General features: G+C 39.7%; 5 protein-coding genes and 1 long non-coding RNA gene across 9 annotated transcripts in view; 3 read left to right on the top strand and 3 right to left on the bottom strand.

The window, feature by feature from the left end:
• On the top strand, positions 1–8,709 carry LOC5511892 (monocarboxylate transporter 3). The gene is made up of 5 exons (XM_001632219.3): positions 1–120; positions 1,414–1,677; positions 4,459–5,036; positions 5,521–5,890; positions 6,841–8,709. Exons 2-5 carry the CDS (start codon positions 1,509–1,511, stop codon positions 7,047–7,049), a joined length of 1,326 nt encoding a protein of 441 aa, XP_001632269.3. The 5' UTR covers positions 1–120; positions 1,414–1,508; the 3' UTR covers positions 7,050–8,709.
• On the bottom strand, positions 1,676–19,624 carry LOC5511891. 3 transcript variants are annotated; one of them, XR_004295994.2, is made up of 7 exons: positions 19,488–19,624; positions 17,066–17,225; positions 15,909–16,076; positions 15,226–15,261; positions 3,461–3,544; positions 2,990–3,159; positions 1,676–1,937 (listed from the first exon to the last, which is right to left on the bottom strand). XR_004295994.2 is itself a non-coding variant. In XM_032381282.2 (5 exons), exons 1-5 carry the CDS (start codon positions 19,533–19,535, stop codon positions 14,774–14,776), a joined length of 708 nt encoding a protein of 235 aa, XP_032237173.1. In that variant the 5' UTR covers positions 19,536–19,624; the 3' UTR covers positions 14,067–14,773. The 3 variants fall into 3 exon arrangements, 2 of the variants coding, with proteins under 2 accessions (XP_032237173.1, XP_032237172.1); XM_032381282.2 differs by lacking the exons at positions 1,676–1,937; positions 2,990–3,159; positions 3,461–3,544 and adding an exon at positions 14,067–15,069; XM_032381281.2 differs by lacking the exons at positions 1,676–1,937; positions 2,990–3,159; positions 3,461–3,544 and having other exon boundaries at positions 14,067–15,261.
• Positions 8,939–9,542, bottom strand: LOC125568209. Its single transcript, XR_007312123.1, has 2 exons — positions 9,379–9,542; positions 8,939–9,157 (listed from the first exon to the last, which is right to left on the bottom strand). It is a non-coding gene; the product is annotated as an uncharacterized LOC125568209 (long non-coding RNA).
• The window catches only part of LOC5511890 (selenoprotein N-like), an 18,909-nt gene continuing 12,926 nt past the window's right edge, over positions 19,472–25,454 (top strand). Inside the window, exons 1-7 of one of the 2 annotated variants that reach the window (XM_032381276.2) lie at positions 19,472–19,610; positions 20,155–20,294; positions 20,518–20,646; positions 21,252–21,417; positions 21,807–21,984; positions 22,471–22,622; positions 23,341–23,385. In XM_032381276.2, coding sequence (XP_032237167.1) covers positions 20,202–20,294; positions 20,518–20,646; positions 21,252–21,417; positions 21,807–21,984; positions 22,471–22,622; positions 23,341–23,385 — 763 coding nt within the window. In that variant the 5' untranslated portion in view covers positions 19,472–19,610; positions 20,155–20,201. Of the gene's footprint in view, positions 19,611–19,873; positions 20,295–20,517; positions 20,647–21,251; positions 21,418–21,806; positions 21,985–22,470; positions 22,623–23,340; positions 23,386–25,454 lie in introns of those variants that run through there. The other variant, XM_032381275.2, reaches the window with a different exon arrangement.
• On the top strand, positions 23,724–24,966 carry LOC116611990. Its single transcript, XM_048729717.1, has 4 exons — positions 23,724–23,893; positions 23,962–24,079; positions 24,281–24,415; positions 24,663–24,966. Exons 1-4 carry the CDS (start codon positions 23,826–23,828, stop codon positions 24,717–24,719), a joined length of 378 nt encoding a protein of 125 aa, XP_048585674.1. The 5' UTR covers positions 23,724–23,825; the 3' UTR covers positions 24,720–24,966.
• The window catches only part of LOC125568208, a 2,379-nt gene continuing 1,652 nt past the window's right edge, over positions 24,728–25,454 (bottom strand). The window contains exon 2 of the mRNA XM_048729715.1: positions 24,728–25,449. Coding sequence (XP_048585672.1) covers positions 24,969–25,449 — 481 coding nt within the window. The 3' untranslated portion in view covers positions 24,728–24,968. The remainder of the gene's footprint in view (positions 25,450–25,454) is intronic.

A 25,454-nucleotide genomic window follows, 5' to 3' on the forward strand; every position in this document is an offset into this window, starting at 1 on the left:
GGGTCACAAAACAGTCATGCAATGCGCAAGAAAATTACTTAATACACATCTTGCAAACAGCTAGCAACACGAATGACGCTCTAGCCGCAGAAAACAAAGCCCATTTACCGCTCATAAGTGGTAAGTACAAGAGAGAATCCTTTTCGAGAAATATCTTTTTAACACATTCCAGAAGGAGATCTTTACTAGGGCATCGTGCAAATTGCACAGTTTGCAGTATCGTTGTGTCCTCCTTCATTCACAACAGGAACCATGTCGCGAGAAAAATCAAGTCGTCATTGTGAAGCTAAAGTGCAATTTTCTGTTGTTTCTTAATGTAACAACTAACCGTAAGATAGTGGCTTTTATTTTATGATCCTATGGGCCGTTCCCGAGTTCGAATAGCCAATATAGAACAGATAGAAGGTTTAACATAAAGCTATTTTTCTTGGCACACGATTTGTGTCTTCAAGGGGCAAAAAGGCATCTCGAACCCCCGCACGTATTCTTACTGTAAAAAATATAGCGGCACGTAATAATTTTACATTTGTTGACCCTTCTCTTGTCTGTACATGTGCTTTTGGCTATGTTTTGGACAATTAAAGTGATACTTGCTTGACCCTTCAACTCGATATTCTCATTTATCTCATAACTCTTATTGGCTCGAGCACATACGTGATAGTCTCGGCATACTGACTAAAAATAACTCTTAAAAGTAAGCGCCAGATTTTTATAATTCATTTGTTTGTTTTAACTTTTGGCTCTTGCAAGTGATAAAGCGCTACGTTATCTGCATGGAACAAGTCATTTATTGAGGGAGGGGAGTTTATTGTTGTTTTTAAAAGAGTTCAAGGGATACTAAGAGACTAGCCTCCTCCGCAGGCAACTCATAATGAAAAGGACGGAAAGAATGGGTTACCTGTGGCGAAATTGCGGAAGGACGAAAAGAATAGGTTACCTGTGGCGAAATTGCGGAGGAGGGCGACTAAGGAGAAGTAGCAGCGCTTCCGGTTTGTCACTTCCGTTTTTTGCCACAGGAAACCCAATCCTTTTTTTTTCTTTTTCTTGTCTATGAAATGCCTGCGGAGGAGGCTACTAAGAGACTAAACAGTCATGCTCATGCTCGAGGTATGCAGCCGTTCGGCGGCAAATCTAGTTGAATTAAATGATTAGTGAGTAAACTAGACAAGACCTCTAAAAAGCCGTCCTAAAATATACGCCGCGGTGTCTAAACGAGTAAACTAAAAGTCTATTTCTTAGCATTCTATGGGACGAAACTAGATAATAAAAAAAAAAAACACCATTCTCGTTCCCAGAGCTCCTCCGCTGTTGTGACCGAGAATGAATGTAATAAAACACAATGAAAGACAACTTGTTGACGTTTGGTGATTTGACTGTGCATAATCTCCGCTGTTTGATGTCCTTATTTGACAGAGAGCGGGTTGTGTAAAGTAGTGTTCTACCCAGTCGCGCTGACCCCTAGCCACAAAGCTCTCGGTCAAGCGGCTGCATAACTTGCTAGCCTCGACATGGTGCTGTGCACATCGGGTGCCCCACACAAGCAAGATGGCCCATGGGCGTGGCTGGTGTTGGCCTGTGTGTTTATGACCGGGTGGCTGAGTGGGGGAGTTGGGTACAGTTTTGGTGTCTATCTTCCTGTGCTTATGGAGGAATTCAATGAAACAAGAGACAAGGCTGGTAAGATATACCCTAGTTTCAGAGCCTCGAATGAAGCCTTTAGGTTAACAATGAGCTATCGAGGCCCTGAATGAAAGGTGTTTGGTAGTAAGATTTTTTTTATTAAAATTCACACATTCGCTTCCTGATTTAAAACCTTTGGGAATGGTGCACAGTTTTAGTTAACGAAAGATCACATATTACATCCACGGACCCAGGTTGTCGCAGAGATCGGGGACACAGGAAGCTCCCCTTTTTCTTTCGTGTTCGCCTGAGGATGACTGTGGGATGTTGAGAGGAAGGGAAATAAAACGCATTAATGTATATGAAATAGAAACATTTGAACACAAAAAAGGAAAAAAAAAGAGAGAAGGAAAACTTGGCGGGAATTTCATAGGAACGCGCGCTCTGATTGGTTCGCTATCTCGGAAATTATGGACAGTATTTCACCGCTAAAACTCGGAAAATGAGTCGATTTGTAAAATTACCATAAAAAACTTCCTTTTTGCAACCGAAGTTGCGGGGCTTTACATTAAAACGGCATTTTTTTGCTAAAATTAATGTAGATTCAGTGTCATAGGCTGAGTACGCGGGGGGGGGGGGGGTACTCAGCCTGTGTTTGGGTATAGGGGTGCCGCTGGGGGTTTTGAAACCTGACCCCGTTTAGGACAAAAATTCTGAAAAACCATACACTGTTTAGGACAACACCCTTGATTTTAGAACCTTGTTTTTAGGACAACATCCCTCAATTTTAGGACCCTGTTAGCACGTGAGAGCAAGCAAGGCAATCAGATCGGCGGCGGGATAAGCGGTTACGAGTTTTAGCAAGGCAACGAAATCGGTGCCATGTTTAGGACAGCCTTGCTTCAAATTATAAACCCTGTTCAGGACAGAGAGGCCTGAAATATATACCCTGTTCAGGACAGAGAGGCCTGAAATATAGGACAGAGAGGTAAAAAACCATACCCTGTCCAGCGGCACGTCCCCGTCTCGCCCATATAAGGGAGTACCCCCCGGAGTCTTTACGGAAAATCGGCTTCAATACCCCTGTGTTTTCGACAATTTCCCGCCGAAATGAAAATTGCTGAAATTTTATTTGCGATAAACAAAAGTCATTTTAAGCTCATGCACCTGTAAACGGCTTGCCCAAGGGGTCCACCCCCGGGGACACCACGGGGATTGTAAAATTGGAGAAACCATCCCGATGATTTCCCCCTGGGGAAGAGAATTTTTCATTTACCCTTGTTAGGTTCTTTTTTGCATTGCAATCCCTCTGCCATCTAGCAGTTCTTAGAAGGTTGACAATATATTTCACCTTGAAGTTGAGACATACCTAATTTTTTTACGATAATTTGTCATGAACGTTCCAATGAAACACGTCAACTTGACAAACTTTTCCCCGTAGTCACATGCCAAATTCCATGCACTTTTCTCAAGAAATTATGGGTGATATTTCACTCGCCGTGAAACAATCCCTTGCAGCCGTCACAACAGATCATAAATCTAAAAAAGAGAATAAGTGAATTAGCACCAAAACTATACGACATAAAATGCTTTATAACCAGCGCATGTTTGCTGTTCTACAATCCCTACCCTGATTGCAATTCCGTTAGCATGTTGTAAAATATTGTGCGCCAATACACAGATCATATTTTTGGTAGGCAGACCCGTACGCAGATCAGATTTTCTCTTCCCGTGAAAACAACAATTCGAAGAAAGCGGTTACGAGACACAAGAAAACAAATAAAAGATACACAAGGAAACTAAAGGGGCTGAGACATCGATAAAACGTGATTTTACAAACCTTTTCGACACAAAGCACACAAACAAAAAACGTCTCCCAATGTCTTCAGTGGAGGTTCTGTATTTCGAGGTGGTTGAAAGCATTCTGTGGAAAAACAGAATCGATTTAAATGTCCTTAATCTTCAGAGCGAACGAAATCGGCAAAACTGATACGAACATCAACAAAACTGTCAAAAGTGATGCCTCGTCTCGCGCGACCATTAAGGTAAACGAAGTCGGAAATTCGAGAAAATGATTACAGCAAATGTCTTGTTCAGTCCCCGCCAAGTATATACTAAAACAATTATTCTCCTCAGTCTCAGCGAATAGCTATTCACTTCGCCTCCGGCAAATAATTTTCAAATATCTTGAGGTTTATTAGCAGGGGCGGTTAGGGTTATTTTCGTGATCCGTGAACGGCCTTTTCGTTTATCGTGAATCGTGAAAAGGACCAATTAAAAACCGTGATCCGTGATTGCTTCCTTCGCCGTGATCCGTGAATGGCGAAATTTGATCAGCGTGAATCGTGATCTATGCTCTTTAAAAATCGCGAATCGTGATTTCCGAGTAAAGATGGATCCTTGTGGTTAGTTTATCAGTTTATCGTGAAACTTGATTTCGTATAAGAGCAAGTGGCCGATTAAGAACACCCAGGCCCGATTTTAGGGAATAAAGTACCATTTATATAAGAACACATCCAGACTGTAAAATGAAAGTTGTTCTTATATGAGAAAATATCAAAGACCCACACTACTTTTCATTGCACACATAATAGTCCCACCCAATCATATATATATGTAACAAAATATTAAACAAAATACTGTTTTTTAATCAATTTTTCGCTAAAATTATACTTCAGATCTCACATTTCCTGAAAACGCTTATTCTATTTAGATGTATTTGATTATAAGGGCTACCCGTTTAATTGAATTTATCACGCTTCGTTCTTGCCTTATCCCCATATCTTAATACAAACACTCCATCATCATCCATCAACTTCTGAACTCTTCCTTTTCCAGCGCTCGTCTGCTCACTCCAGTTTGCCACATTTCTATGCCTGATTGCAGTATCCAGCCAACTCTGCGAGCGCTATGGATGTCGGTTAATCTGCGCCATTGGTCACGTGATCTCGGCTACGGGATTTGTGTTGAGCTCGCTGCCTCGTAGCATAATCCCTTTGTACTTTTCGCACAGTCTCTTCACGGCGTTTGGAAGCAGCTGTATCCAAGGGTCGGGATACCTTATCATTGGCTTATACTTCAAGAAGCACCGCTCCTTGGCTATAGGTTTCGTAGCTAGCGCAGTGGGCGCTGGCGCAATCTGTTGGGGACCCTTAGCACAGTTCTTACTCGGGTTCATGAGCTGGAGGAACATTTTCAGGCTGATTGCGGGGTTGTACGTCGCACTTTGTTTTCTGACGATCTTTTTTGATCCTAATGTGGAAAAAGATGGGCAGGAGCGGGAACGAAATGTGGAAGGTCGGAGTTTCTTTCGGAGTATGTTCGATTTATCGATATGGCGAGGGCCGATTTATGCTACAGCTGTTCTTTCCAACATGATCGCGTCCTTTGGACATCACACAGCAACAATCCACGTGGTATGTTTGTTTGTTATTTATTTTATTTTATGATAGCCTTCTGTCATTCGAGATATTCATTTTATCATTTTATCTTGATTCACTTTATGCTTGGGACCGGATTCACTAAACGGATTCACAAAAGAATTTGCCAGTGGTCGTTAAAAAGCGTATCAACATTCTTTTTCTTTGACTGTTTTTGCTTTTTCCAACCCCTAGAAGAACTGTGCGATTTCAGTGGTACGAACTTTTCAGAAGTCAAGAGCCCAGGTCGTGACAGCTTGAGAGTATTAGCGGTGTAAAAACCTGGCCCTCTACATTGGGGACTGTGAGTCCCTAGTCTTCACTGATAAGGGGACGTACCATCTTCAGGGGCACGAAATCGCCCTCGTAGTTTGCTTATGAAGTGTTTAGAAACATTGTAAAAAAAGCGCTTTAAAAAATAGCATTTTCATTGAATCCTCTACGCGTAATTAACTTGCGTGACATTTCTTGTTGTTTTCAGGTTAAGTTTGCCTTGGAATTGGGTGTAAGTGCGAGCGAGGCCTCGTCGCTTTTTGTGTTTTTCGGTAGCACATCAGTCATCGCGCGGATAGCGGTAGGTAAACTTTGCGACATCAAGTGGATCAAGCCGATTTACTTGAACCAGGCAGCGGAGATTACAAGTGGTGTATCCACCATACTCTTGACTCAAGCCCGTAGTTACCCAGGGCTTATCGTATTCTCCATATTCTACGGGATAGCAGATGGCACCTTCAGAACCACGCTGAATGTGCTGTTAATGAATAGTGTTGGGCCCAAGCGAATGGCGTCTGCTTTTGGCCAAGGGAACATGATGATCTCGTTTTTCGCGGCGTCAGGTCCCGCGCTTGCTGGTAAGAGTACAATGGACTCCCAATGAAACCCCTCCGTAACTCGATATCCCTATTAATCGTATCTTCGGTATCTAGAACTCCCGACTACCGCGATAACTCGAAGACCCAGCTCGAATTCCCGATAACTTGAACGGGGGTAATATTTTTGATAACTTGAAATTCCGATAACGCGAACCTTCGGTAATCCAACTCTTTTTGACTTCAACCTTCGGTAATCCAACTTCTGATGACTTGAACCTTCGGTAATCCAACTCATGATGACTTGAACCCTCGGTAAGCAAACTCCTTATAGCTTGGACCCTCGGTAATCCAACTCCTGGTAGCTTCATCCCTCGGTAATCCAACTCGTAATAGCTTGAACCCTCGGTAATCCAACTCCTAATAGCTTGGACCCTCGGTAATCCAACTCCTGATGACTTGAACCCTCGGTAAACCAACTCCTGAAAGCTTGGACCCTCGCTAATCAAACTCCTGGTAGCTTTTACCCTCGGTAATCCAACTCGTAATAGCTTGAACCCTCGGTAATCCAACTTCTGATGACTTGAACCTTCGGTAATCCAACTCCTGATAACTTGAACCCTCCGAAATCCAACTCGTAATAGCTTTAACCCTCAGGAATCCAACTCCTGATAATTCGAATCCTCGGTAACTCGAGCTCTCACTCGATGTGTTGTCTGTTTCTAAGAATTTTAACACCTTTAACTCTTCCTATGCCAGAGTCGATACTTTGTCTGTGTTGAAGACTGTGGTTGTTCTATCCGCTGGTGTCAGTTGGGCTCTTAAACGTAAAGCCTGTGTTGATGGCTGTGATAGTGATGGATGGTGATGCTGGTGTTAATTTTAGGTGCGGGTGATTGTAGTGGTAGCAATGCTCGTAGATATGGGCGATGACACTAACGGTATGGATGAAGTTGTTACCATTGATTGTCTAACTAGAAGATTTTGGATAGGTCTGATGGCTGATCATTTCGACTCATACATCCCATCATTCTACATGGCCGGGAGCATTACCATATTTGGATCATTTGTCTATGCGGCATTGCTATGCGTACGACCAACCGCTGACCAGCCTGCAAATGAAATTGAGATGGCACCAAAGGAAGACCACGTCTACTCAAACAGCAATAACGCCTGCCAAACAGAGGATACGCACTTGTAACCACAGGGGTGCAGCCGGGTAACCTTCACGTGACCATCGGGTAACCTTAACGGGTAATCTTAGGGTCGGACCATTAGAAAAGTGAAGAAGACAAGGGGGCAAGAAACAAATAATAGCCATACACGATGAAAAGCCTGGAAAAGAATGCATGCAGTCCTAACCAGACAGAAAAAATGCAAACAACGATAAAAAAAATTCAAGTACGTCTATGAGACAAGAAAAAACACATACACGACAAAAATCTCCCCACCCCCACCCTCCCCCGCTTTTGTAATGGTCCGCCGCTAAAGGTCTATAGCATAACAGTGGGATTATATGATATGAATCAGTTGTAGCCTTGAAAAGTCTCTGTATGATCATCGAAAGATACTCGAGGTCACCTTTCTTTCTAGCAGAAATTTCGTGTTCTAACGCTACGTTGTGTATCTCATAATGTATTCCATGTTCATGGAATACATTATTAAACTATTACACTATTTAAATTTGTAAAATTCTGGGTTGAAACAATTCTGATTTGAAGTTAATGATAAATGGAAATATATGAAAATGGTACTTAAAAGAGCAAATATCTAATAAGAATTCATTGTGATTTCAACGAAATAAATTCAATTACATTGGTTGTTGTCAACAGCAATTCTAACCCCTAAAACATAGCAAATTGGGTGTAATCGAAGCAATTTTGACAAACAGTCGGTCCACCGACCGCGCTCCTTGGACCGACCGTTTGTCAGAACCCTATAAGAACGATAAATTTCGACTTTGCAGCGAAAAATTGCAGGGTATTTCTGGCCTTTTGGCCTTATTCTTCTATGGCATATATGATTCTGAAGGAAAAGGCTTTTTCTGCCGAAAAAGTTGCCTCGAAGAGTCGAAGGTGTGTTTGCCAGGGCGAGGTGCTTCCTACCCTGTTGTGTTTTAAGGTAATGGTACCTATTATTGGACACTTTAGATTTACGCTAGAATATCTCGCGTACAAAACACAATTGAGTCTTAGATTTTACAGCTAGAAATCACTGACTATTACACATAATAATTCTCCAATTTAACAAAAATTCGATGGTTAATTTTGGGAGAAAACAATCGTTCGTAAGACGTGTTGTGAAGCCTATTATCGGATACCTAGCCCTATTATAGGACAGCAGATTTCTTCTAAAAAAACAACAGGAAAATCATGCTTCATTTTCATTAAAATACTGCAGACAATAATTGTTTATATATGGACTTTGCAAAACTCACGATAGTTTTTAGTTTGAGACTCTTTCTTCCCCGTAGCAAGTGATTCAAAACACATGTATAGCGCGAGTGACAAACTGTACGGCGAAATGTGAGATTGCTCATCGATCGATCAAATTTACGTTGAATCGTTCGATGATTGCTCGACTGTCCGATAATAGGGAACCGAGGTTAGGTACGGACAATTCGAGCTATCCCGAAGTGTCTACGGAAACAGAGGCCAAATAGCATCCTGGGAGATCAACAACAAAATGGCGGATTCGCCGAGCGACTTTCATCACGATCGTTAAATCTTGGACTTTTTTATGGCTTCTTTTCGTCCTCGCGCATTCAAGTCAAAGAGAGGATTTCAATCGCCATTTTGCGGTGCGTGAGAGAAAATTATTTCTAGTTTTGCGAAACAATAAACACTCGTAAAAAGCTTGAATACATGTTTTCTGAATGTTATTTTTTCGACTCGATGGGTCATTTTTCGGCGTGTTTTCCTATTGTTTGAGATATTTACATTTTTTACGAGTGTCCGATAATAGGGCACTGTCCGATAATAGGTACCACTACCTTATTACGAGTGGAGAGGAGGTGAAACGAGATCAGGGAGGAAAATTGCCTAAACTGTTATGAACCACGGCTGAAACGGAACAATCTATGACAACAACTTCAAGAAATTGGCTTTATAACAGATATATTCGGTGAACAAATTAAAGATAATATTCGATACAGGAACATTTCGTCTGGTTTGCCCGTGCTATTACGGACATAAGCTTCTTGGTGACTCTCCAGACGTGCGACTAAATTAATACCTAAAATTAGCGCTGAACTACCATACCATGCACGCCAACTCACTACTCCTCTCCTACGGGCACGAAACTAAGGACCTTGTTTTTATGTTTAAATGCCAGAATGAACTCTATAGTATTCCGAATTACTTTAAACCCTTGCCATCAGTAAGATCGTCCCGCCACAGGAGCAACCTTGATATAGCCATATCGTATCACACTCTGTAAAACTAAGCTATGTCAAAATTTCTTTTCCTTAGAATTCCAAAGGTGAGAAATACGCTCCCTGTAGATATACGCATCACGTTATCATTAAGGACCTTGTTTTTATGTTTAAATGCCAGAATGAACTCTATAGTATTCCGAATTACTTTAAACCCTTGCCATCAGTAAGATCGTCCCGCCACAGGAGCAACCTTGATATAGCCATATCATATCCCCCTCTGTAAAACTAAGCTTTGTCAAAATTTCTTTTCCTTAGAATTCCAAAGGTGAGAAATACGCTCCCTGTAGATATACGCATCACGTTATCATTAAGGACCTTGTTTTTATGTTTAAATGCCAGAATGAGCTCTATAGTATTCCGAATTACTTTAAACCCTTGCCATCAGTAAAATCGTCCTGCCACAGGAGCAACCTTGATATAGCCATATCGTATCCCCCTCTGTAAAACTAAGCTTTGTCAAAATTTCTTTTCCTTAGAATTCCAAAGGTGAGAAATACGCTCCCTGTAGATATACGCATCACGTTATCATTAAGGACCTTGTTTTTATGTTTAAATGCCAGAATAAACTCTATAGTATTCCGAATTACTTTAAACCCTTGCCATCAGTAAAATCGTCCTGCCACAGGAGCAACCTTGATATAGCCATATCATATCCCCCTCTGTAAAACTAAGCTATGTCAAAATTTCTTTTCCTTAGAATTCCAAAGGTGAGAAATACGCTCCCTGTAGATATACGCATCACGTTATCATTAAGGACCTTGTTTTTATGTTTAAATGCCAGAATGGACTCTATAGTATTCCGAATTACTTTAAACCCTTGCCATCAGTAAGATCGTCCCGCCACAGGAGCAACCTTGATATAGCCATATCATATCCCCCTCTGTAAAACTAAGCTATGTCAAAATTTCTTTTCCTTAGAATTCCAAAGGTGAGAAATACGCTCCCTGTAGATATACGCATCACGTTATCATTACTCTCTTTTGAAAACAAACTAGCAGTCAGATATAGCCAGGCCCTCCAAACGGTCTTCAACGCTGAAAATGCAACTACGTCGGAATCTGTCCGGCCGCACTAGGTGTATCCTTGCGCAATAGTGCAGGAAAATGGTGCAGAATTGTTCAAATTAATAGTAGGGTTATGAAATTTGGCAGTTTGATTGATCTTTGCACCACGATAAATTCTAGATAGGATGGCACGTCCAAAAACAAGTACTTCCAGTTTTATAGGGGTGGAATTGATTATCACAAAAATGAAGGAAACATACACTTAATAATAATGTACGGGCCCAAACTTTCTCATGTAGATAAAGGTTTATATATTTCATATTACCGTTACAAGGGCAACGCCCTCACAACGATACTTCGAGAGCTATAGAGGTGCAATTACTATGATAAAAATGAATATAAAACACACTAAATATGCTAGTTAATGATTTTACTCTTGTATATGGATTAACATCTATGCCGTGAACAGTTTTTGATGGGATGCCACGCCCAAGTTTGGGTACTTACAGTTTTACAGGCATGTTTCATTAACCCATTGACTCCTGGCTTTTTTGGAGCTGAATTTACAAAAAACAGACTGAAAACAGATACCTCCCCCCCTATTCTGAGTTTTATACAGCCCGTCAAAGTCAAACACAGCTGCACCTAGTCAGCGGTATCCAAGCTTTCCAACAGTGCTTTGCGGTCCCCACTTTTAATCCCTCGTCGATGTGCTGAAGCCAGCACAAGTTGATGGTTGCTTGTATTTTTCATCAAAAATACAGCTATGAGCATATTAGGAGAGTGTCTCAGGACATCATGAAGTCTTTTGGGGCATAATTGAGTGCCTTGCTTATGGATATTTGCAAGCAAAGGTGGATTCATGATGATTTTTTCTTGTTTGGCTTTGCCCGGATGAGAAAATAATTTTCTAATGAATCACCACAGCTCTCCTAAATGGTGTCTTTTCTGAAACCAAATTGATTGCAAAATTGTTTACACTGCTATTCTGGGTCTGTATGACCTGGAATTGATTCGTTTGGCTTCGGGGTGAAAAGACTTATAAAAAACCATCTGACTTTGGGGAGAGGAGTGTTGACTGGCCCTCCCCTCGTGAATTTTCCCCTGTATCTCCCAGAATGCTTTGCAATACGTAAACATATTTTCGTGGTTGTACAATCCTTCAAGGAATGGGCATTGTGTTTTGAGGCCAAGGAAATGTACCTGGAGGATCAGAATAAAGGTATCTATTTGTGTCTTGAGCTGTGTTTGCTGATCTCTCTCCCTTGTGTGGTATTTTGAGCGTTTTATTGAGAGGGGTGATTCTGCTTTTCTCTCCTTGTTCGATTTGAGATTTGTCAAAGAACCTGTGCTATTATTTGGCTTAAGAGTAGATGCCAACACCTTGGTTGGATGCATATCTGCAAGACCATTTATCCCTTAGACTGATGCCTGAGTATCTTCATCTTGTCGTGTTTCTTTTGAATTTATGAATTTTTTGGGTTGTGGGTACTTCCCAAAGCCGGTACAGGCCGGTTCAGGGGTCAATGTGTTAAGCAAACGATTTTTCATATGGCGAGGTTGAAAAACATTTTAACGGAGCTTTGTCACCATGGATCTGTTTATTGACAATTTTTATGACACATAACCACCCAAGCAAACCGTCGATTTCACGTGACCCAGAAAATTCAAGATGGCCGCCATTGTATAATTACCGTGAAAATGGTTAAGTTAAATACTATTATACATAATAACTAGCGTGAAATCTTTTTATAAGTGCTAGTTAAGTTTTCTAAGAAACCCTAGCCGATTCTGACCAAAAGAGGGCTGCTATGTTCTTTAGGAATGTGTGATTCCGGAAAATATTTCCCCTTAATTCCCCAATTCCTACTTAATTAATACGCTAAACAATAGAGGATTCCAGCTCAAAGGTCGCGTGCGCACTACCCTAAGGCACACCTCAACAAACAGAATGAAGCGCACGCTTTTTTAAAGCATGCACCAAACGAGGTTCGCGGTGCATTACGGTAGTTGAGGAAGTTCCATGGTCAGTGTGCTGCCCTCCCCCCTATCAGCGTCATTTGAAAAAAAAAAGACTTAACGCTTGATTGCTTTAGCACGAATAGTGAAATGAGCAAGTGTGTATCAAAAGCTCTAGATTTACTAAACAATGGGTTCTGATGCTAAAACGAAGCTCTTGTTTTCACGGTTTAAAAAAAGTTAAAAGACAAGCTGGATTAAGATTTATATAATATTCCAGATTATGTCGTGAGATTAAAAGTATACCAAGCTGAAAACCAGAAGAAATTGCTTTCCTAGATATGTTTTCAATTGAATCCTTGAATGTAGCTCTTTATTATATATATTATAATTGAAAGGAAAGTTTTGTTAACATAGAGCCAAGTCCTGTTTAGGAGATTATTATACAATGGCGGCCATCTTGGATTGGAACTTGGCGGCCATCTTGGATTTACTGGGTCACGTGAATTTGACGGTTTGGACGGGTGGATTAAGGCGAAACTGGTTATGTCATAACGAGTTTCATTAACTAGCATATTTAGTGTGTTTTATATTAATTTTTATTATAGTAATTGCAGTAATTGCTCTATAGCACTGGAAGTATCGTTGTGAGGGCGTTGCCCTTGTAACGATAATATGAAATATATTAGCCTTTATCGCCTGAAAAAGTTTGGGCCCGTACATTACCATTAAGTGTATGTTCTCTTCATTTTTGTGATAATCAATTCCACTCCTATAAAACTGGAGTAACTTGCTTTTGGGCGTGGCATCCTATCTAGAATTACTCGTGGTGCAAAAGTTTATAACCCTGCCAAATTTCATAACCCTACTATTAATTTGAACAATTCAGCATAAATTCTGCACCATTTTCCTGTACTCCACCGTCCTGTTGTGATTAGCCATTTAGAGTAGATATTATTAATGATTGCTTGTAATTTTTTTTCTCCAATTTTTCCTTTATTTGTTGTTGGCTTACACTTGAATTGGAGCCATGCTCTGATGCGTTAACCTTACCGCTATTATAGTGGTAGAAGCCTTATAAATAAAATAAATACAACAATACAAATAGTGGCGCAATGGCTCAGTGGTACGGGCTTCGCTTCTCAAGCAAGAGTGCCGGGGTTCGAACCCTGGTCAGATCAACTTGTAATTTTTTCAGAGGTGTAATAGACCTGGCTCTCTACATTGGGGACTGTGAATCCCTCGTCTTCTCGGATAAGGACGTTAAGCTGGGGGGACGTAAAAGGACCGCTGGGGACTCTGGCCCGTGGTACCATCTTCAGTGACAATGTCGCCCCATGACAGGTAATCCGGAATCCGGAATCCATGAAAAAATGAGATATGGGATCCGGAATCCATGAAAAAAATGAGATATGGAATCCGGAATCCATGAAAAAATGAGATATGGAATCCGGAATCCATGAAAAAATGAGATATGGAATCCGGATTCCATGCTGCTGGGATCCGGAATCCACGAGAAAAAACCCACATGGAATCCGGAATCCAGAACCCTATTGGAGAACCTGTCATGGGGCGAACAATGCTTACACACTAACTCACTCATGATTGTTAACTGCGTGGAGCAGTCCGTATCTACACACTGACTGAGTAAAGTCAGTCACATGTGAAGCGCATTTGATGATTTCGTATGTTAAAGTGCGCTATTCAAATGACAAACATTTCATTTCAAAACAAACTTGATGCGCAACTGATAGCGTAAGGGAACAAGTTAAAAACATGTTATACACACAGATTGAGTATTAGAAGTACTCGAGAGTAGTGAAAATAAAATCAAAAGTTTATTCCACCAAGTCAAAGCATACTAACTCAATAGCTCTTTTGTCTGTTTACGCTAGGATAAGATGCACAATTGAAGTGTTATGAACTGTAAATATATTCTCATTACAGCAAAATACAGTCACAGCATGTCCAGCATGCCAATACCAATGGAAAGTTTACAGGCACATAACACTCCACTTGCATCTTTAAAACACTTCTAGATTTCTTGGAGATCATTTAGCAAATCCCTATATTATGGCAAACTTTTTCACTAATGAAAAAAGTGAAAAAGAAAAAACAAAGATAAAGAGGCTTAGGTGCAGATAAAAGTCAGAGCAAAGGAAGTAGAAGCGAAGGAAACCCTGTAAAAGCGGAGATTACTCTTCCTTTTCCATTTACTATACATTCACTTTATTTACACTTTCATTTTCTTCTCTGGTCCTTCCGCTAGTGAAGTTTGACCCTAAATAAGGGTATAAAAGCATTATCAATGTCATTTGCCTGTGGCATTTAGACTTGTACTAATGTATTTTGAACTGAAACAATTTGTGTTATTTATATTAGTCTACCTATGATATAAAATTCAACTTCAAAGCCTAGAGTGAGCAGTATTACTATATTCCTATATCCTATATATAAATTATTTTAATCACTCGGTGCATGATTGTGCTTAAAAAATATATCTCAATTTAATTTGTTGTTTTAAATCTATTGAAAGCTACTTCTCTTTCTTTTTGAGCTACCGAGTTTCTTAGAAAATATAATGACTTTTGGATTGTCTGGGTCATGATTGATGACCTTCATGTCAACCTTGTCGCCTTGCCGTAAGATGTAGTCCATTAGCGCATGACTCCGCTCACCAGTTAGACTCACAATGTCTTTGATGATTAGGTAGGCCTGCTCAACTTGCTGCCTGTTCAGCAAATCAACACTGTGCCTAACACCCTTAATCTCAATAAAAGGTTCATCTTGGTTCCTGAACAGCTCCGCTAGCCTGCCCAGATCTTTAACAATAGGACAACCAAGTTTACGTATAGTGTTCATTTGAGAGGATATCAAAGAGAAGAGGTGAAGAGACCTCTTCAGTCGTACCATAAGTGGGACGTTCAGCTTCTCCATTGAGACCATAGGGTCAATATCCAAATGAAACTCATACTCACTGTCTGAGGATCCATGACTGAAGCCGACCCTCATTTCTGAAAGGGGAGACAAAATTCTGGTCAATAAACTCAAAATCAAATGCACAGTTCCTGTGAAAACTACATACCATCAAACATTGTCATAAAGAAATAAAATAACTTGCAGTAGGGGATCCACAGTTTTTCAAAGGTTAGTTTACAAAAGCTATATCAAAGTTTCCAAGACCTCAATCGGCAATCTTTTATTTAAAAAAAAATAAATTTAAATACAGCTGAGACTGTAAGGGACCTCGAGTCCTGTTCTTTGCCTCCTACGGCCGTCATCACCGGGAATGTAATAAATAAAATAATAAATAAATAAATATAACTAAGGCCTGGTTGCAATTCACTTGCAGTTCCTCTTTTTAAAAGGATGGTTCTATTGTACTCATGGATTCACCTTATGATCTCTCACAGTAACTTACTCATGTGGGATGGAGGCTTGGGATTCTATTCTTCCTCAAACACCTCCTCACAAATTTGTGGGCACAGCTACCTCTCTTAGTTAAATGAAGTCTAGACACTCTAATCTTCACAACACATTCTTACCTCCTACGCAGGCATACTATCGCCCCTGGCAGAATTGAGTCTAGCGAAACTAGCTTAACTCTTCTTCAAACACCCTCCCCCACATGCCACTTCAATGATGGGTGTGGCTCTCTCACCTGGCGGAATGGAGTCCAGACACTTAACAAGCTCTTTATTTTGTTCCATCCCCATCAAAGACTTGAACTCTTGTTCTGTATCCTTTAAAAGTTTCCATTGATTCAAGAGTTTGTCATATCGCAAAACAATATCCACAGCTCCAAGTTTAGTAAACACTGCATTGGTATCTGTAGAGAGGGAAACATAATATATGTTTGTGTTTGTGCACCTCAATACTTTTTTAACTTCAACCTATGTATAAAAAATGAAAGCCTCTTTCTTTTGTACACAAAAGAAACCTTCTTCTACTTTGCTATCTCATTAGGCAATGATAATTATTGGTTTCAGCTGGGGTTAAGGGTGTTGGGACATTTCTCTGAGGGCCGTTGCTAAGGAAACTTTGAAACGCTATAAATCCTCCAAATATTTGTAAAATAAAATGAATTTAGGTATGGCGTCATTGTTTATCAATGTCTAAATTTTGATGACGTCTCAGGCGGTGACGTCATCACATGACATCACAACAAAAAAATTATGTAATCTTTGCTGTTGAAGCATCTGCAATGATAAATGTAGTTTCATAATATTATTTGTGAGAGTACCTACAAAGTTACGTATGTGTTTTGGATTCTGCCAAATAATAAAATTTTCGCACATTTTCAATTTGTATTTTTCCACTCTTTTTTGAATAATTTCTTTATTTTTTAAAATATCGGAAAACCAATACATGATCCGTCCACTTTTCTCAAAGATTATAGAGTTGGAATTGCAAACCGGAAGTAGAATTATCTATGCATGCGCAATTGAGTATTGCGATAAAGCCTGGTTACAAATGCGAATGTTGTGAAAGAATTTTGTTATCAAAATATCAGTAAAATTTGCATTGAAGCAACTCGTTTGCTTAAATCACAACTTCAGGTCGCTAAGTAGGTGCCATAGGTTAAAAATCATGCTCACCTTTTTTGTTTTACAGTATTTACTATTTTATTATGTTTTTCCCGCCAGTTTCGGCGTTTGTTTTCGAAACTAGGAATGTCTTAAATTATTTTCCCACCATTCGACTTTCCCGCCTTAAAGTGTGAAGTTCCCGGATGGTTGCGAGCGTGCCTAACAACCGAATTGCTAAGTAACAAGAAATGTCCCAACACCCTTAAGTTAGTATAAATTATTGTCTTACCTGGGTTGTTTGCCCATATTATCTTAATCTCTGTAGATTGTTCAACTTTGTTTTTCCTCCCTCCATGTTGAGAGTTAGTGATGCTAGCCTCAACATCATATAAACTAAACAGCTTTACCAGGCTACTGGTAGATGGCTGTCTGAGCAGAAGTGAGTTGTCCTACGAAAGGGCAGAACATAAAGACATGGATAAGAACACAGGTTAAGTAACGAGAGGCGAAAAGGGTGCAAAATGAACAGTTCAGAAGCCCCCCCCCCCCCCCCCCAGGGGGAGAGGGAGTTCTTCCCATGTCAACCTGATAGGGATACTTGTCATATTTTTAGGGATAAATATCAGGCCTCAGCAATTTTTTGGGAGTGTCCAGGAAAAAATAGCCTTTCTCTTAAAAATGAATTTTTTAGGGTTCTGGGGTATTTTTTGGGTAACAGTTTTTGGTCATGCAGGTATTTTTAGGGGTATTCTTCAAATTTCCTGATGAGCATCCCTATCACTTTTTCCCTGAAGAATCCCTAATTATTGCTAATTATTGTTAAAACCTAAATAGAAAACAGCATCATTAGCTCCTTCCCAACTGAAATCATATTTAAATATATTCATACCTATCTAAAAAGTTAATGGGGGGGGGGGGGGGGGTGACTTTGACATGAATCGACATTCGTAAATTCATTGATGAAAGTTAATAAGACCAAAACTGAAAAAGATGAAAATAAAGGAGGCCACACTTTAGGGGATAATTTAAATGCATGCCAAACAAAAGTCATAAAAGGGCAAGAAGAAGGCCCATCACATTCGTTTATCTATTTTGTAGGGGGTCTTAGGTTCTCCCCAGAAAAATTTTGAAAGTCCAGACTTTTAGGAGGCTCAGAAATTGATCAGAATACCTGTTCACAGAAAAAGCCCCCCCCCCCCCTAAATCTTTTATCAAAAATTGAGGCCCTCCCCCAAATTGGTGCTCAAAAAACCGCAACCCCACCCCAAACATAGTAGCCCTCCCCCCTTCATTAAATAATGACCCTTCCCTTAACATCACTGTGTGTGAATTTCATTCATTCATCAATTGCTTTAAACTAAAAACTGAAATTTAACAATATGTATACATGATGTATATTTATTTCAAAGTGATCAGGGATCTAAAAAGAAATCCAGTCCAGGAGCTAGGATGAGCTACCACCTATCTAAGAGAAAATGGTCTGCTAATAGGTTAATGAACCCCCAGCTACCTACAAAAAGGGAAAATGGTATGCTAATAGGTTAATGAACCCCAGCTACCTAAAAGAAAATGGTCTGCTAAATAGGTAAATGATCCGCTGCTTAAAATCCTTGCTACAGCCTGGGAATTGACAGAACAGAGTGTTATATTTGTATGTTTCTTTGCACTACTACTGTTTCTTGCAGTACTGGGAAGTACTGTTAATATTACCCCTCATTGCAAAAATCAGACATTTTCTTATCCCTACCATAATTACCTCAGGAATTAGTATTTTCTAGACAAAACAATAAGACATTGATATTTACAAATTCCCAACCCACACTTATACAATCCCACCTATGTAGTTGCAGGGGAATAATTTGAGAAATATTTTGGCAGGATTTCTGGAACATACTGTCAAATATTTCTCACCGTTACAGATCTCATGGATACCGAAACAAAACAGACATAGAATAGCGTTGACAACACAATTGAAAATCATATTCATTCGTTTTAAACTTATAAATGGAAACTATCAAAAAAGCGATTAAAAGCGGTTAAAGAAAATTATAAAAAACTCCATAATATAAATTGTTTGTTTTGAATAACAATTAAGTTAAGTTAAACACCAGGTAAAATAATAAACGAGAATAAATGAACATTTAGTACAAACAAAATAAATTTTAGGTTTTAAACAAAAGCGGGGATTACTTCTCATGTTTGAGAAATCATGGAAAATGTGAGTATACTTTATTTAGTCACAGAATTTGCTACTCAATTTCTTGGCTCCTCTAAAATTTCTACTGCTCTGTTGCGAATAAATACGACACAGATCGTTATAATTTCAAGCTTTGTTAAACATTCAAGTACACTTAGACTGACATAATTTTGTCATCAAAATGAAATAATATCACAAACTTAGAAGAAATGTGTTGGGACACGATCCAACACAAAGAAAACGTGCATTTTGACTTGAAAAAGCCAATCTCTATTATAATCACAAATTAAGCTACATAATTGTATAGCAAAACAAAACAATCCTTTTAAAAATGTTTGCAATTAAAATTGGAGGAATCAGTGTGTTCTAGATAAAGATAAATACACAGAGCTGGAAACTACTAGACCAAGTCACATGCTTTATAAAATTTCGGCAAAGCGCCTTTCACAACTAAATCTTTTATAAGTAAGTAACTTAGTGATATTTATTTTCTTGTCAGTTTCTCTAGGCTCACCTCATCTTTTGGAAATCCAAGCAGAAAGCAGCAAAAACATCTACCCATTCCTACAGCATCTTCTCTCGTCTAAAGGATCCCTACGGCCCATTAGAAGAGATTAGATTTTGCGACTCTGCTAAGGTGACCAAAAGGACCTGTAATTTGAACCTTTTCTCTTTTATTTTGTTTTCACTCGTGACTAGACCTAGGCCTCGGACCTGCAACACCACAGGGTACCACAGTGACAAGGATTGTATCAGTCCTCCCAAGCCCCTCTTAGTCTATATTTCATTAAAAAAATAGTAAAAATATCGTACCATAGGGAAACTCGAAATAAGGCATGTATTTTTCCCAACTCCTTTTTAAAGTAAAAAAAAAATTGCTGTTGATTTGTCATCATCCCCAGTCCCTCGCGTTCTCCCGACTATATTGGGTTCGGATTCTTTATTACTGCTTTCTAAGGATCAACATTTTCGTTCCCCAAAAAGTTACCAAAGTCCTTATATTTGCTTCTAAACAATGACTGAATCAGATGAAGACGATGGTGATACAGCTACAAGTTCAAAGGAAAAAGTTAATGGATCGCCCTTTGAAGAAGAAAGTGTTCTTTCTTCGAGAACAAAAGTCCTGACAGTTTCGTTGTTGGTTGCACTACTGTCTATCTCTTGTTACGTTTTCTTTATAGAGCACCCCATCTTAGAGGGAACAGGAGATAAGATCGAGGAAGAGATAATGGGGCTGTTTGTCAGCTACGATACGAATGCAGATGGAAGGCTAGATCCGTACGAATTTGTACCTGTGGCACATCGAATACTTGGCCAAAAAGTAAGTTTGTTGTGAACTTGTAAAATGTTTAAGTTATATTAATGGAGTTATTGGAGTTTAATTGTATATGGAACGCTAAATTCATGTATTAAATTTTTACTTTTGAGTTTTATTTGTGCTTTTTCTGAACTGCCATTCCCATCTTTTCAATTCAAAGTACAACAACCATATCACCATTAGTTATAGAAAAAAATATGTTTGTGGCTTTGGTGTTTTTCTTTAGGAGTCCAGATCAGAAAAACAAGCTGTTGTCCATCAGAACTGGGATGATAGTGGTGAACACCTTACCATGAAGGCTCTATTTAAGCCACTAGAACTCTCAACAATGACAAAAACAAGTGACAGCTACTTTGTAAGTGCCCTCTTTATATCTGGTTCACACTTAACTTAAAGTAACATTATATTGCAGTGCCGAAATATTGGCGGGGTGGGGGGGGGGGGGGGGTGGGGCAGAATACAGAAACATTAAGAAAATATTTGGGGGACGGCACAGTCATACCCTTACAAGTCATTTCCTTATATATTTTTTAAATATTGGGGGAGGGAGGGGGAGCACGTGCCCAACCAGTACAGCCCTGTAATGTCAGCACAAAGGGTAAAAGTTTTGAAGGGGGAGTGACCCCACCCCTCCTAGTAAGGTGGGATTGTAATTAACAAATAATACAAGAAAAATGTGTTTCCAAATATAAGGAATAACTGAGCCTTGGTCCTTAATTGTGGTCATGACCAGCCCCCCCCCCCCCCCCCCCCCCCCCCCCCTTCAAGCAGTAAAAAATACAGTAAACATATGAGACATTATCTAAGATATGGGAGAAAATGCCTTGAAACGACCTTTTGGGCCCCCTCCTGTTAAAAATCCTAGCTATGCCACTGATGACCATGGTAGCCTGTTTAAGGTATAGCTCCTTCTAGTAAAAAAAGGTTGGGTTTCCATATATTATATTTTTCTTCAATAAGTTATCTGATTCTGCATTGACTGGACTGAAGTCCTGGAAAGTTGTCTCCATCCCTTCCATGACACTTCCAGTGAATGCTTTTGCTGCATTTCTGCCCCCATCGCATGCGTCTACTGGCATGCTTGGCACCCCTTGGTTTATTGTGGAGCCACAGATCGCTAAATTTAGTAAGTACCCCTACAGTTTTAATCCCCCAGTTTAAATATAAAGCCAGATAATAAACCCTGTGGGAGGGAGGTAAGATCGAAGAGCCTCAGGATTGAAAGGGGGAGGGGGAGATACCATAAACACAAGGCCCTAGTTTAGGGATTTCAACTCTGCTCCCTAAAGGAGTTTGTGTGAATTATGATATTAAATGATGTCAAAATCAAGCTGACTATGTTCTCCAATGAATAAAGCTGATAGCAATAGAATAACTAATCTTTTCCTCTGGCATTCCTTGAATAATAATTGGGAAAATGAATTTTAACAAACATTCAAAAAACCTGTTATATTATAATCCAGTCAACATTAAGACTCTCCTGAAATAATAGCTTTTTTAAAAACCCTTTATCAGGTCCACAGCTATCCAGTAACCGCTACAATCCGCCAGATGTTAGTGGCAACAATGCCGTCATCCATCAACTTCTTGCCATGTTTCACCCTCGCCCATTCATCTTCACCCGGTTTGGTCCCCAGGGAACAGCAGCTTGCATAGAGGCTCAAAATAATGAATATCTAGCAATCCAGTTCAGGTACTCTCAGTTCTACAAATCATATCTATATCTATGGGAGAAGAAGAAGGGGATTTAAAGAATACAGACCCATATTCAGACAACCTAACTAGTGGCTGAAGTTGGCTTAAAGACAAGTGGTACAGTGCATTATAGTGGTGCAGTGCGTTACCGTAGTAAATGGGTTGACCCAAAAAAATGGGACTGGAGCTTGAAAATAAAAAAAACATGTTAATCATGTCTACCTGGCTATGGGTAGAATAAGGCTATCCAACCAGCATGGCATCTGAAAACTTTGTAGACAGCAATTTTATGTAATCCATTCTAAGTCAGACCAAGGCGGACAGCTCATTAGATACCATGCCTGTTCAAAGTCTGAGTAACCACAGGGGCATAGCCTGGAATTTCTGGTTGATGTTGTGCTTGTAAAGATAAATTACTTTTTGAAAAATGCCCCAACCGCAAGACATACCTAGAATACTCCATACAAATAATTTTTTTGCACAGAATACATGCTGAGTTTCAGCTCAACGAACCCCCATTGCATCCATTCTGGTTCAGCCCAGCTCAGTTTGCAGGGCGTCTTGTCATTAGTCGGGATGGCAAACACATAGCGTCATTCCACATGGGTGTGCCCACAAACAAGAGCCTGAATGTTGGTAAGAGCAAAAAGTACTCAATGGAAGGCCCAATAGGAAACCATGTTTTAATACATATATGCATAATTATGTATAATGTATTATTGTTTTATTATTATTATGTCTAATAATGCTATCTTGTAAGGCAGCACAATGCATGGGACCTGGTCCCATTCATGTTGAACCTTTTTAGTGACTTGACCAATTTTTATTTTTGTATGTTTCTCCATTTTTTCTTATGTATCATCTGCCCCCCCTTAGCTTATCTAGCTTGCGGTCAGTTAAGGAATGTTTTTCACAGTGCACAGTTTTAGTATTTTGAAAAATTCAACGTGAGCTATGTACCTGTCCAGCGGTGTAGCCAGGATTCTTAACAGGAGGGGGCCCAAAAGGCCCGGTTAAAGCATTTTCTCCTGTATTTCAAATAATGACTCATACATTTACTGTATTTTTGGCTGCTAAAGGGGGGGGGGGCGGGCCCCCTGGGCCACCGCCCTGGCTACGCCCATGCTGTCAATAATAGGGGACTTGTGCTAAGAGGTTGACTTTTTGGGTGGCAAGCAAGACAAAGGGGGAACTTTGCAAAGTGTTATATATTAATTCCTAAAGCGGGCTAGGCTGTACAGCCTGCTAAACAACCTATAGCTGCAAGCCATAGCTATATAATAAATAAAATCTATAATTCAATTTTATTTAGAGTTTTTTATTCATGTTCATTAACCTATTTACTTTCTTTTAGATATGGAATGGCTTTTAGGAAAGCCACAAGTCACAACAAAGCAAGGTACAATATTTTCAAAATGAATTGCAAATAAATTCAACTTGAATAATTATAGTTATTGTGAACTATAATCAAACTTGTATGTGGATGTATTAAGCTTTCAGAAGACTAGTGGCAAACAATATTTTCTCCATGCGTGGCACTCTATTTCTGTCTTGGTTAAGGGTGGCCCTTAAGGTACTAGCACTGGCTAATTTCGGGTATCTCCATTTTTCTCGAAAGTGCCGTGTTTTGTACAATTTATATGTGCAATTTGAACATCCGAACTAATTTTTCTATTTTTTCCAAAAGCGAATACAGAATCAGTGAACTAAAATGGGACCTTTTACCGGAACCGGAAATAAATTTACTTTGCTGATTCGAAGGAAGTGACGCTTTGTCACATAATATCCACGTTTTGTTCACACCTTCGGCTGGGCACATGCGACACGATCGGCTTCAGCATGGCGGCTGAGAATTTGCAACTCGAAGCAGCTTTCTTGGCATTCAACGCCGAGTTTGCAAGGAATGGGTAAGACAAGTATATCATTGTCTTTCGACGATTTTTAGTGTATAATCAGTATTCCCCTTTGATTTCAGATTTGGACAGGCGCCCGCAGGACTTTTAAGTATTCTGAGGCATTTTCGCCTCCGAGAAGGGGAGAAAGTTAGCGAAGGCCGCGCCAGGCTTTACAAGCGCCTCTGGTGCTTACTGTGGGTAGGTTTCGCCTGAAAAACTCTAATCAAATGTAGTTAAGTGTCATTAGATTTTAAGTGAACAACAAAAAGTCTCTCATCTTCGATTTTTGTCCAAATATGATACTTTGTCCTGGTCTTATCAACCTTGGAATGTGAATATATGTTGTTGCAAGATTGTGGGAATTTTAATTGTTTCTCACGCCGTTTGTTTGTATTCTAGTTTGGAAGTAAGAAGACATTGGGGGCCGGCCTTCCGCGATGGCCGACGTACGTTTACCCGGAGAGCCTGAAAGCGATCGTCAGGCTCATTGTTCCGGGTAGCGTACAAGATTTTGAGGACCCGGACCACGATTCGGTAGGTGACACGCTATGATAAAAAAAAAAACTTAGCAAATTTATGGACTCCAAGCTTGTTTGGGGCTCAAGTTCCACTTGCAAATGTGTTATATCTATTGGTCAACGAATTTTAGTTTTTCCTCAAACCCTGCCAATAACATGACAGTTGTTTATTATTTTTCTTTTCATTGTAAAAATAATTTGTGCGGCTTCGGTATCCTTGGATTCGTATTCACCCATGTATTTTTTTTTTGTTATTTTGTTAGGTATACAAGATCAACATTGCAATTTTGGCCGAGGCAAAGTGGCCAAAGACGAAGTAGAAACGAGATGATTCGAATCTATTTTTATTGATTTTATTGATTTATCTACATTGTATTAGTTACTTTTCTATAAAAAGTGTTTTCAATAAACCCATAAAATACACTTTAGCGTATAACACTTTATTACGCTCTATTTCCTTTGTTTGCTTTTGTCTTCCCTTGACTGTCATGTATAAACTTGACTAGAACATCTATCATATTTTGTATGCTGTATAAAATGCATAATAAACTTGAACATGTTGTGCAATTCTACTCTTTGTTTTTGGGATTCTCACTACAGTCCTTGTGAGAAGTGCGCTGGTGGGTGGTTGATCCACACTTACATGGCCGCTTTCCACTTATTACAGTCCTTTGTCTTAGCATGTTCTCTGCCTCTCTTATCAGTGCTGGATCATCATCATCATCATCTAACTCGTCATCATCTTCAGTGCCATATGTATGCAGCACTGCCTGCCTTTTGTTCCACTTCTTTCTCTCTTCCTGGTCTTCCTGTCTAGCTTGCTTATTGGATATTCGCTGCTTCTTGGCTGCCTCTGTCTTTTGTTTCATGAGGTGGTTCATCCTGTCCTCAGTTGCTTTATCAAGCGCCTTTTCAATGGAAGGAAGCACAGGCAGATGGAGTCGAGTGTAAAGGTCCTTTATCCAGTGGTATTCCTTTCCACGATTTTCCCAGCACCATGTCATATTCCCCTGGGCCAACCCACAGTTTGTTGATGTAATATAGTGCAACCTAAA

The sequence above is a fragment of the Nematostella vectensis genome, chromosome 7 (genome assembly GCF_932526225.1).
Source record: "Nematostella vectensis chromosome 7, jaNemVect1.1, whole genome shotgun sequence".
Lineage (NCBI taxonomy): Eukaryota > Metazoa > Cnidaria > Anthozoa > Actiniaria > Edwardsiidae > Nematostella > Nematostella vectensis.

Bases quoted from the DNA above. Each gene is read 5' to 3' on its own strand.
- LOC5511892 (XM_001632219.3), top strand. From the start codon at position 1,509: ATGGTGCTGTGCACATCGGGTGCCCCACACAAGCAAGATGGCCCATGG. The intron at 5,037-5,520 runs GTATGTTTGTTT...TGTTGTTTTCAG, and splicing joins ACACAGCAACAATCCACGTG to GTTAAGTTTGCCTTGGAATT. The intron at 5,891-6,840 runs GTAAGAGTACAA...GATTTTGGATAG, and splicing joins GTCAGGTCCCGCGCTTGCTG to GTCTGATGGCTGATCATTTC.
- LOC5511891 (XM_032381281.2), bottom strand. From the start codon at position 19,535: ATGGGTAGATGTTTTTGCTGCTTTCTGCTTGGATTTCCAAAAGATGAG. The intron at 17,226-19,487 runs GTGAGCCTAGAG...GCCCTTTCGTAG, and splicing joins TTGGATTTCCAAAAGATGAG to GACAACTCACTTCTGCTCAG. The intron at 16,077-17,065 runs GTAAGACAATAA...CCCTCTCTACAG, and splicing joins AATATGGGCAAACAACCCAG to ATACCAATGCAGTGTTTACT.
- LOC116611990 (XM_048729717.1), top strand. From the start codon at position 23,826: ATGGCGGCTGAGAATTTGCAACTCGAAGCAGCTTTCTTGGCATTCAAC. The intron at 23,894-23,961 runs GTAAGACAAGTA...CTTTGATTTCAG, and splicing joins GCCGAGTTTGCAAGGAATGG to ATTTGGACAGGCGCCCGCAG. The intron at 24,080-24,280 runs GTAGGTTTCGCC...TTTGTATTCTAG, and splicing joins GCCTCTGGTGCTTACTGTGG to TTTGGAAGTAAGAAGACATT.